Here is an 11,678-nt window from a genome sequence, read left to right on the forward strand (position 1 = left end):
GCAACCTGGTAGGGACCCTGGAGCGGCCCCAAAATAAATAAATAAATAAAAACGGACACCTCTCTAGCGGCCCCCCAGCAACGCCCCCCGCGGCCCTGTTTTGGTATCACATAGATGGGTCACTATAATACACATATGATGGGTCACTATAATACCCACGACCATCCAGGGTACCGGAGCGTCGCTGAAACTCATCGAGGATGCGGTTGTGCTGTGTGTGCCACCTCGGCACTGTCCCAGTCGCGGTAGATCTGGAGGAGCTCCGCCTTACGCCTGTAATACGGGGTCCCGTACCATGCGGAATCGACCCTATCCAGTGCTCAAGTGCTCAAGTGCCTCGAAGCGGTCTGCCCGATCCAAAATAATGGCACACTTGTCCTCGTGGGCGAGCTGAATCCCGTAAACGTCCCGCATATCATCGAATCCCGCATATCATCGAGCTGAATCCCGTAAACGTCTAGGGTACCATACTTGACCCCCCCCTAGACCCCCCCCCTTGGCGCCATGTGATTTTCGTCCGAAAGCCGCCCGATCTCGGCGGGGCGTCAGCGCCTCTCGGTGGGGCATCATGAGCTCGCGGGGCTGCCCGACAGGGCGGGCCTCGTGCTGATGGACCCAGCCGACCGTTTGTATCACCATGACATGTCCAGGCCACGTCCAGGTCATGTCCGAGACATGTCCTTTAGGCGATCGCCCATTCCACCGCTTGCTCCCGCCTGGCAGCGCTGAGCTCCGCAGAGCAGTCGGGCCGACGGAGGCTGTCGGGACGAGGCTGCAGCCGGGAGGGCGCGGGGCGGCGGCGTCGATGCGCCGGCGGCGCCGCTGGCAGTGCTTACGCGCGCGCCCCGCCCCGGCCGGGAGAAAGGGGAGTAAAGAAAGAAAGAAAGAAAACACACAACCCAAGGGAGGGATGGGAGAACGGCACGACAGTTTGGGGGCATATTATTCTTTTTTGTCTGTCGTTCTCCACACCGCCGTGGCGTGGCAGACGGTGAACGAGCTAGCGTGCGGGGACAGCGGCATTGTGCACGGAGCTAAGTGCATTGCCGTTCTTAACGGAGTCGCTTAGGCGGCTCCGGTGGTGTGCCGGTGATAGTACTAGCACGCGCCAGTTCGCACCTGTGTCGAGCCTGTGTGCTGTGAGAGAGAGTTGTCTTGTTTAAAATCTTTTTTCCCCTCCACATCGCTAAGCGCCGACGACCGCTGCCAGCCGATATCCACTCGAGAACCTCGAGACCTCGAGAACATCCACATCGGCAGCACATGCTCACTCCGTTGCTCCCTCGGCTTGGCCCGGCAAGTACCTCACCGTTGCGTGCCGGCCCTGTGACGCTGGCCGCGCCAGAGCTCCTCCTGCTAGCCGACGGCGGCGGAGCCCTCTCCTCGACCGCTGACGAGCTTGCCGGATCTCTGTTTGGCGCCTCGCTCTTTCCGTGGCTGGCGATGCTGTACTGGCTAAAGCACCCGACGGTTGGCGCGCCTCCGGGAGTGACATTTGGCCTCACCTTCCTGCTGGCCTTCGTCTTCGGCTCCATCCCGGCGGCGATTGGCGCTGGTGCCCTCTTCGGCGTCAGCCTCGCCGACGCCGATTGGCTGCATGGATCGGCCGAGTCGTTGCTCGCCATCACCAACTGCGTCGTCGTCTTCGGGTTTCGGGACGCGATCGACGTGGAGGAGAAGGGCGTGCGCGCTCCGGCGGCGGACGAAGCGTCGCTCCGCGCTGCCGCCACCGCGCTCGGTTCCCTCTCGGCGCTGTCGGCGGTGGCGGTCTTTGCCTCCGGCGGGGCTTCGGTGCACACGCCTTGGCTGGGCGGGATCGGCAACGCGCCCGCCGGGCTTTGGCCCGCGGAGCCGTCCAACGCGCTGTCGATGCCCACGTGGGTCATTCACACCTCGTCGCTGGTGGAGTGGCTTGTGGCGATGGGGCTCGCCTGGCGGTACGCCGACGCGGTGGCACAACCCAGGTGGAGAGGCGTCACGTGGGGCATGCTGCGCCTCGTTAATTAGTGCAATGTTAATCATTAACGCTCGTTAATTAATAAAGGCGTCACCTGGGGCATGCTGCCGCTCCACACGTCGGGGATTGTCGCGTGCACGTACCACCTCTTCTACAACGCGCCCGCCGTCTCCCCATCTCTCCCCACATCTCCCCACCTCTCCCCATATCTCCCCATATCTCCTGCAGGCGCCCGCCATCGCGTGGTGCGTCACGCTGCAGGCAGCGATACCGCATCTCCCCATATCTCCCCATATCTCCCCATATCTCCCCATATCTCCCCCTTTCTCCCCCTTTCTCCCCCCATCTCCCTTTATCTCCCCATATCTCCTGCAGGCGGCGATGACGTGTGTCGGCAACACCACGCTGGCGCTCGCCTGCCTCCGCCTCGCACTCGCCAGTGGCTGGACATGGCAGGCGGGCGCAGACGAGGCAGCTGCCGCCTGGGCGGCCCTCCTAGCATCCGCCCGGGGCGAGGCGGCGTCGCCATTAGAAGGTGGCGCCGCGTCTGCACCAGCGTCCGATGAGTCCGCCGCCTCCTCTGCCGCCGCCGCTTCCGCCGCCGCTTCCGCCGCCGCTTCCGCCGCCGCTTCCGCCGCCGCTTCCGCTTCCGCTGCGCCGCCGCCGTCGCAGGCCGCCGCACTGGTCGGGTGGGAGGACTTGGGCGAGGCGTGGGCGGCGGACGGCAACGCCGCCTTCCTCGCAAAGCTGCTCGCGCTCTCGGGCGGCCTCGCCTACGCCGCGAAGTACCTGCCCGCGCTCGTCGCGGGCGTCCAGGTCTCCGACGAACTGCTCGGCGCCGCCGCGGGCGCCGTCATCGTCGTGCCGACGGCGCTCAACTGTGCAAAGTGGCTGCAGCGCTCCAAGGAGGGCGCCGAGTTTGTCGGCGACATCTGAAGGCGTTGAGCCGGCTAGTCGCGTCGGCAGTCCGCTCCAGGAGAGCGCAGCGCAGCGGGGATCTCTCTAGATATGGCCCCATACGCTGGGGGGGGGGGCGGGGGGAGGGGGGCTTGCTGGAAATACCATGCACATCATGTGTGCATGTACTGTCTCGTTTGTGGGTAAATCTCGCATGCGTACTTGTAGCTTTTACATGTGTATGAAGTATGTGCACGTCAGGGTCGTGTACCTTTACGCTTTAGCTTCCCCCCTTGCCTTCACCTTACCTCGGTGTGTGTGGAGAAGTTTACCCCTTACCTTACCTTACGGCACTTGACCGCTGCGATATTTTTTTCCGCCATGGCGGCATGAGTTTTCCCGCGTACGACCTGGTCCTCGGCACACCGGCTGGTGTCCGAGATGGGGCCTCCGGCTGGAGGCCATCAGATAGCGGCCCACAGGCTTGTGGGTTCGCGCGAAAATTGAATCGAAACGAGGCAAAACGCCCACACCGCAAGCCGCAGAAAACTAGAGCACCCGCACCAGCGAGAGAGGGCACACAGGCCACCAAGCCGCCGCGAGGAGACCAGAGAGGACAGAGGCGCGAGCGCGAGAGAATCAGCAGCGCGTGCGACGCCAGCCACGAACATTACACGAGAGCCGAAAGCCATAGGCGCAGTGCGATGCGACACTGCGATGCGATGGGACATGGAGATGAGGGGCAGGGTGACAGCGCAGAAGCAGCAGAGAGAATAGGACATGAGTACCACGGCGACCGGGATGTAGGCGGCGAGGAACGGCGACGGACGAGCGGGGGCGAGGCAGCGGCGGCGCGACAGGAACCAACGAGGATAGAAAAAGAGAGACACGGGCTGCGCCGCGCGGCGAGGAGATCCAGCGGAATGCGACCGACGCGACCCGTGAAACACGAGGAGGCGGACGACGCCGTGGCAGGAGGCGGCGTGTCGTGGCCGCGCACCGAGATGCGCGGGAGAGAGCCGGAGGGAAGGCGCGCGCGACGAGGAGAGAGACAGAGAGGAGAGAGCGCAAGGAATATGGACCCTCGCGCGCGAGCGGAACACAAGGCGACACGGGAGGGCGGGACCGGGCCAGGGCGTACGGGGATCGACCCATCACTAACACACAGGGACACGCACACTGAACGCGCCGTGGGAGCCGGACACACACAGATGGGGACCAACACCAGTGCCCACACCACAGAGGCCCGCAGACGCCAACACCACAACATGAGCCAGACCGACTCGCCCCGCCCGACACACACGGGAGATGCAGTTGAGAGGACGTGGGACCCCACTTATAGTTTCGATGAACACTCCCGGATATCAAATTTATTTTTTCGATGGTTTTCTTTTCTCCCAGCGGCGGGCATTGTAGGGCACAAGGCATCTGCAGACGAAAAATATGTATTACTACATGCCATGTTGCACTTCGACCAACGCGCGCGAGATACACAGCGGAACGAGATTGGATATCCCCCGCCGGCTTCGCTGATGACTCAGCGAGACGTTTCTCTTCTCAACGAATTTCTTTTCGCGAGCGTGTTAGTATTCGGCGGGCGCAATGCCGCGAGGAAGACCTCCTTAGACGACATGCGCCACAGAGCGACAGCCCGACCAGCCGCGCCAGCGCATGCCGACGCAGGATGAACGAGAGGGGTCGGGGCTGCATGCCAATCACACAGTCAACCACGAGGAGAAGGGGTCCAACACCCTCCACTTCGACACGAGGGCTGCGTCAGAGGAGAGCGACAACCCGAGACAATGGGAGGACAAGCACGGGAGAGGAGCAGAACGAGAGAGGAGCTACCAACGAGCGAGGCGTTCAAAACGACGGCGTTCGCGCGACGGCGTCCGTGAGACGCCAAAAGCTGAGAGTGCAAAGCCTTGCGATACCGCGGCACCGGACCCTCACAGACAATGAGAGGATGCTTGGGAGACGTCGGAGTGCGTGCGAGGAAGGCGACGCAGTCGGAAGGGGACGGCAAAACAGCAAGGCCGATATCAAGAGGATCCGAATATTCGCATACAACCGACCCGGCCAGCACATGGTAAGCAGAGAAAGTGACGTATACAGGAGAAAAGAAACGGGCAATGGGAAGGACCTGGCCACCACTCCAAGTGAAGCGATGGCCTGCGTAATCAACATGATGAATGACCATCGCGGCGATCTTGGAGTCATCTCGGAGAGCACGACGACAGAGGACGAGAGAGCTGCAGTGATAGGGAGATGGGATCTTGAGGGGTATGGAACCAGCGTTGCCTGCGGCGAGAGGGAGGGCGACACCGACGCCGACGCCAACACAGGGCAGACAGGAGCAACATCGGGGGCGGGCACGAGCAGCGACCCGCAAAACGCCAAGCGCGGACGCGGGCGAACGAGATATGGCGTGACCATCGTATGGAACACCGACAAACTCAAAAAAGTTGAACCAGAACAGGAGGTCGACATAATCGCTGCACGAGTGAGGAGGGTGATACTCGAAACACTCGATGGGAAACACCGAATCAGCGTGTACGGCGCGTATATGCCCGATACAGGAAAGAGCAATGACGAAATCGCCAAGGCGTGGAAGGAGCTCAAAGAAGCGATACGACACGACACGCACGAGAGGGTGCTCATCATCGGCGACATGAATGCTGTAACGCGGAAATCTCGAGCCGCGGTGCTGCCCCCTCCTTGCCAAGGGCGGCAGCCAGCGCCTTGCAGCCCTCGTCGCCAATCTGGTTGCTGTAGAGCTCGAGCGTCTCGAGCCGCGGCGCTGCCCCCTCCTTGAAGGCGGCGGCCAGCGCCTCGCAACCCTCGTCGCCAATCTTGTTCCGGCGGAGATCGAGCCTCTTGAGCCACGGCGCTGCTCCCTCCTCGAGGGCGGCGGCCAGCGCCTTCCAGCCCTCGTCGCCAATGTTGTTGCCGTGGAGAACGAGCGCCTCGAGCCGCGGCGCTGCCCCGCTCGCGAGGACCTCCGCCAGCTTCGCCGCCTCCGCGTCGCCCCAGCCGAGCTGGACGTAGAACAGCTTGGCCGCCTTGCCAAACTGCTCCTCGAAGGTGTCCTCGTACAGCCGCTTCACCAGCGGCTTGTCGTCCTTGCCGTTGGTGAAGCTCTTCGTCTCCAGCTCCGCCGCGAACGCAGACGGCAGCAGCGGAGGGCGCCGGCCGCCGTCCTGGGTGCAGTCGGCTCGGAGGCTGTAGATGTCGTACTCCTTGCCGTCGCGCATCAGGCGGAGGTCGAGCGAGAGGAAACTGGCCTTAGTCAGGCTCGCCCAGGCGTTCTCGGTGGAGCACCAGCCGCGGTCAAAGTACATGGCCACGTTGGTGCCCTCGATCTGGTCCTCCGCCGCGTGGCCGTCCGGGAAGGAGGTCAGCCGCAGCACGTATGTGTACGGGTGGGAGTAGAGCGTGCCGAGGCAGCCCAGCCCCTGCTTGAAGAGCGCGTTCTGCTCCTCGGTGCGCAGGACGCCGTTGGCGGGATCGGGGTGCTGGTGCAGCGAGCCGAAGTCCCAAAAGACGCCGAGCCGCGGGAACATTGCCGAGCCATCCGGGTAGGTGCCGCTGAGCAGGGCCTTGAGCGCCCTTGCGACACGGGAGAGGTTGGCTCCGCGCGGGTCGGGGTGGTCCTTGGTCAGCCACGGGTAGGAGAGCGCGGCGACGGGAAGCCCACCAGCACCCGTGGTCGCCTCGACGAGATCGGCGAGGGAGAGGAAGGCCTCTTCGGGCAGCGCTTGGCGGTGGGTGAGGACGCCGCCCGCCTCGGCGTGGCTGATGATCCACTGCGCGTCGAGGAGGGCGACGGCGCCGCTCGCGAGGACCGGCTCCAGGTCGCCGCCGCTGTGCTTGCGCCACTCCTCCAGCTTCTCCTCGCTCACGCCGAGATCGGTGGCGGAGGGGAAGGCGGCGGCCGGCTGCGTCGGCGCGGCGGTGTCGGCGGGCGTCGGGGCGTCGCGTTCGACGGCGGGAGCGCAGAGCCGCTCCTCGGTCGGGGCCTCGACGCGGCTGGAGAAGCAGCCCATCGTGCGAAGGCGATCGTTACAACATCGTGAGAAGGTCAGACACCCGGCGGCGGCGGCGGGCGGCGGCGGGTTCGGGGGGGGGGGGGGGGGTAAGGTAAGGGGGGTAGGTAGGGACGCGCAGCGGAGGTCGGGGGATGCGCGCGCCGCTTCGCGGGTGGCCGAGAGGGCGCTCCTGCTGTCGCCGGACGCGTATATGGAGTGCTGCACAGACAGTGCATAGAGAAAGAAGGAGACTGAGTGTAATCAGCATTGACTGATCAGAAGCTGGCAAGGCTGTCAAGCCCAGAGAGCTGCTCTCCCTCCAAACCGTGCGCGTTTGCTTGTCCGTTTTGACCCCGTTTTCGTCTGGTATTTGGGCGTGGGACGGGTGGCATTGTTGATGGGGCTTTTGTTTTTTGACTCTGGCGCACATACGCGATACGGCGCATGTCGACACGTGTAAGAAGATCGCACACTACGTATGGACACAAATATCACACACCCCAAGACACTCACCTCGCGGACCTCTAGGCATGCCTCACTTGTCTGCGCGCGAGCGCCGCCCCGCCCTTTGCGTGGCGCGGCGAGTCAAAACGCGAACGCAACCCCCGGTGAAGACTGCTCGATGGCGGCGGCGGCGGTGGCGGTGGCGGCGGCGGTGGCGGCGGCGGTGGAGGCGGCGGCGGCGGCGGCAGAGGCGGCGGGGCCGTGGGCGGCCAGCGGGGCGGCGGCGCCGCCGGGCGCGTGAGCTGTGCGATGCGTCGAACGATCGGGTGGTCGACAAGGCGCGGAACCCGCTTCACGGCAAAGTACTCGGTCGCCCCGCTCGCGGTTGCGTCCACCATGGCAGGCGAGACGAGCTGTGTCTCGCCTATTCACGGCGTGAGGTGTGAAGTGGCGCTATTCACCGTGCACGCATGCCGTCGGCGAGCAGGGTCTCGCCGCGCGCGTCGTCTCGGAGGCAGAGCTGTCGGGTGCGAACAGGCAGCGCCAGGCGGCCCCCACGCCCCTCGTTGAGCACGTAGTTTTGAAGCCAGAACTCCTCCGGGAAGGGGAAGGCCTGCGACGCGCTGCCATTGTCGGCGCGAAACTTATCGGCGCGAGGAACTTGCCGTGGTGGATCGAGTGGGCCCCCCCGTGGCCCCGCAAGCGTCCTGCAGAGTGTTTTTCCTAGTTCCTATCGAGGTGGGGGGAGAAGGGGAGAAAGAGCGCGCGCGGACTCTGCAGGCAAATCGTCCAATCCGCAATCGATCATGTGATAGAAAAGCAGAAGGTAAGGACGAACACTGAATGCACAATCCGCGCAATCGAGTTTCTACCAGCTTCCGAGACCCACTACACGACCACGCACACATCATCCCGCGCGCCGCGGCCTCGCGGTCGGCGGGATTGCAACCAGTCCTCGCGTGCCGCCTGTCGTTCGACTCGGGCGCCTTGGCCCTTGGGCGTCGGGGTGGCCGAGCAGGGGACGCGGCTCTGAGCGCCCAGCGACGCGTGCCGGATGGAGTCCGGCCGCGGGTGACTAGGGGAGTCCGCTCAGGATGTGTGGCAGCCACGTTGGCTGAGTGTCTTGTCTGATTGTGGTTCTGTGTGTCGCTCCTGTGTGAACGTCACCACCCGTCTACGGTCTAGCGTCCACCCATACCGCGTTTTGGTGTCGCCCAGTCGTTGGTCGGACTGTGTTTCGCCTTCCCATCAATCAATCAACAGATCTCTATCAACACTGCGCACAAAGGGAACGCGGCTCGGCGGCGACGCACAACACCCCGCACACCAATTGTTCGCAGATCACGCCTATTTAGGTCGCCGCGCGGCTGCGGCGGTCGCGTCGCACCTGGCCAGGCTGCGCAAGCGCGTTGAGGCTGACGCCCTTGTAAAACACAGTCGTCCGGGCGCTCGGCCCCTTGTCGACGGCGACGCCCGCGCGGCGGCGTGCCACGCGGAGCAGCGCGCATGGAGTCTGGAGCTCGAGCAGCTCGCCGCCGCCCGAAGAGGAGGGGAGCCGGATCGCGCCGGTCTCGCTCACATCGGCGGACGTGAGCGCGCCCTTGATGCACACGGAGAGCGCGAGGGAGCCGGCCACGATGCAACCAGACTCAATCAGCGGCTGCAGCCGGCAGGGCGCGCTGCACATGCAAGGGCGGCGCTGCTCCTCCCGCTCCTTGGCTGCGAGCGCCACGAGGTCCACGACCGGCGCCACCGCCGGCACCCGCGCGGCCTTGCTCACGCGGGAGGGCTGCGGCGGCGAGGCGCGTCGCTTGGCAACATGCTCCCTCTTTTTCGGAAGCCTCCTCGGCTGGCACGGCGACGAGGAACCGCGACCGCGGTTGCCGGCGGGGCGGGCGTGGCTGCGGGAGGCGGCGGGCCGACGCGCCTCGAACGCCAGCTCAAACGTCTCCACCAATTCGTGGCACAGCAGGGATTCGCGCGGCTCCCACGTATTGTCCGCCGGGCCGTAGCCCGCCCACGATACCAAGTACTCGTAGGCTCCGCCGTCCATGCGTTTGGAGCGGCGGCGATCGAGGATGCAATCCACTTCGTACGTCTCCAACTCCGCGTCGTCCACTAGCAATCGTTCGTGCGCGCCGTCGGTGCGTCGCTCCAACAGGTAGGAGGCGTGTAAGGCTTGGCGAAGCTGGCTGGCGGCGGCGCCGCCGGGCGAGAGTGGCGTGGGCTCGCGGCCGTCAGAGGGGGAACCGGAGGCGGCGGCAACCGCGCCCAACGCGTCTGCATCGCTGGTGGCGGCTTTGCGGATCAGGTCGAGCGGCAAACCCTTGTAGTGCACCGCCGTCCAGCTTCCCCCCTCCACTGACGCCGCGCTCAACCACGGGCGAAGGAAGCGGACGAACCCGCCGGGAGATCGAAATCGCTGCGGCACGCCGCCATCGGCCGGCAAGTGCAGAATCGTGCCGTCGTCGCACAAGTCGGCGAGCAGCCACTCGCCGGAGGCGGCCTCGACGGAGAGGGCCGCGGGGGCAGCCTCGATCAGCCGGTGCGCCATCATCGCGCCGAGTGAGGTGAGCGAGTCGACAGAGGCCCGCGCGACGGAGGCCCGCGCAAGCGACGGCTGGCGTGGGCTACGCAGCGAGACCGTCTCCACGTCCGTGTCTCTCCGCAGGGCAGGCAAACATCTGTATGCCGCCGCGACGACCTCGGCCAATGAGCGGCGCCCGCCGAGCGCCCTCGTGACGAGGCGTAGGTCGGTGCCGCCGAAGCGCGCGTGCAGCGACCGGAGCTCATCCACCTCGTCCGAAGAGAAGAGCGACGCCGCCGCCGCCTGCTCCTCGAGCCGCAAGACCGCCAGCGCCGCGGCGTGGTCTCCCTTGCTGGACTGAAGGGCCGATAGGGCGGCCTCCTCCCACACGCTCCGCAGGCGGGAGTCCGAGAGGTCGCTCCTGCGGTTGTAATAACAGAGTTCTATTAATGTCAATCTCGGGGAACGATACCCCCCCCCCCCTCCCCGGGGGCGCCTGCGCGGGCGAGGTGGCCAATACAGTAATCATTCACTGTATTCATCTTGGGGCGAGATCTCTTCTCCCCCCTCCCTCTCCCCGGCCCCTCCCCAAAGGCGCCTGGCGCGGGCCACGTGGCCAAACAGTAATCATTAATTCTCGGGGCGAGATCTCTTCTCCCCCCTCCCTCTCCCCGGGCCCCTCCCCAGGGGCGCCTGGCGCGGCCGAGGTAGTCCTCGAGCGGCGTCTCGCTCGACTCGCCGACCGTAGCTGGGTCCCATACGCACGTACCGCTGCAGCTCGACGGCGCGGCGCCAACCTCGGGTAGGTCCGCGGTGCCGTCCGAAGACTGTGAAGAGGTTGTCGATGTCTCACTGCCGGAGGCGCTGGTGGCGGAGGGCGCGCGGTTGCAGGGGCTCGCGCCCTGCGAGGAGCCGAGCGCCTCGGCGCCCAGCACCGCGAGGGCCGTTGCGGAGGGCGCCTGGCACGAAATGGAGCAGGGAGTATTGTGCAGGGGCGCGAGGCGGGCTCAGCTGGCTGCGGGAACTCAAGGGGAGAGCAAAGGAAATATGCGCGCTATGCGGCAGGGGCTGGGCAGCTGGCGGCAAAAGTCCCCCCCCTTCCCCGTTTGCCTGTATGGGTCCATGCTGCCCCACTCCGCCCTGGTCCATTGCGCAGCGAGAGTGGATTCTCGACGTCCTGAGCGGCAGCGCGAGAGGCGGCCGGTGGGTGCGCGGCGCGAGCACGCGGCAGGAGCCGGAGGTCCGCGGCGCTACCTCACGTCTCAGGAGCCGTTGCCAACACGCGAGCGCAAGGATTCTTTGGGGTATCCTGGGATCACGCGGCTTTTAGCCTGGTTGGTCATTCGCGAGAAAAAGAATTTAGAAATAACTCTCTCTCACAGCGAGAAAAAGAATGCCTCGGCCGAACAAGAGAAAGAATTTTACAACAAAACTCCCTCGCACAACACTGGGCACGGGACTGGCGCGCACTGGCACTAACACAGGTACACCACGGGAGCCGCCTAAGCGACTCCTGCGAGGGTGGCGAGGCACTTAGCTCCGTGCACCCGCCCACCCCCGCCACAGGCAAGCTCATTCACGACCTGCTCTGCGATGGCCGTGTGAAGAACGACTGAGATGCGCTGCTTCTGCAGCCCCAGCCAGCTCTTGGTGGTCCAAGTCACGGCGCCAAAGGCGGGATCGGAGCGACGAGGCGAGGAGCAACTGTAGGTGGAAGAGCGTCTCGACGGGTTTGTTGATTGAAGCAGAATTTGGTTCGGTCGGTCGGCGCACGCACGAGCGAGCACGCACACACGAAATAAATGAATGCTTGCAGCGTGGGCCG

General features: G+C 65.0%; 2 protein-coding genes across 2 annotated transcripts; one reads left to right on the forward strand and one right to left on the reverse strand.

Annotated features, from left to right (window-relative positions):
* Nucleotides 1–1,407: 1,407 nt before the first annotated feature.
* Nucleotides 1,408–1,665, forward strand: EMIHUDRAFT_49129 (hypothetical protein; the record flags this gene model as incomplete). The annotated part of the gene is made up of 1 exon (XM_005779331.1): nucleotides 1,408–1,665. A coding segment is annotated over one exon (258 nt), but the record flags the coding sequence as incomplete, so codon positions are not given.
* Nucleotides 1,666–5,514: 3,849 nt separating this feature from the next.
* EMIHUDRAFT_114853 (hypothetical protein) lies at nucleotides 5,515–11,429 on the reverse strand (the record flags this gene model as incomplete). The annotated part of the gene is made up of 6 exons (XM_005779332.1): nucleotides 5,515–6,873; nucleotides 7,674–7,750; nucleotides 7,795–7,939; nucleotides 8,714–10,274; nucleotides 10,619–10,812; nucleotides 11,409–11,429. The coding sequence occupies 6 exons, from the start codon at nucleotides 11,427–11,429 to the stop codon at nucleotides 5,515–5,517; spliced, it is 3,357 nt and encodes a 1,118-aa protein (XP_005779389.1).
* Between the last annotated feature and the right edge of the window lie 249 nt (nucleotides 11,430–11,678).

The sequence above is a fragment of the Emiliania huxleyi genome, assembly GCF_000372725.1.
Source record: "Emiliania huxleyi CCMP1516 unplaced genomic scaffold EMIHUscaffold_232, whole genome shotgun sequence".
Classification (NCBI taxonomy): Eukaryota; Haptophyta; order Isochrysidales; family Noelaerhabdaceae; genus Emiliania; species Emiliania huxleyi.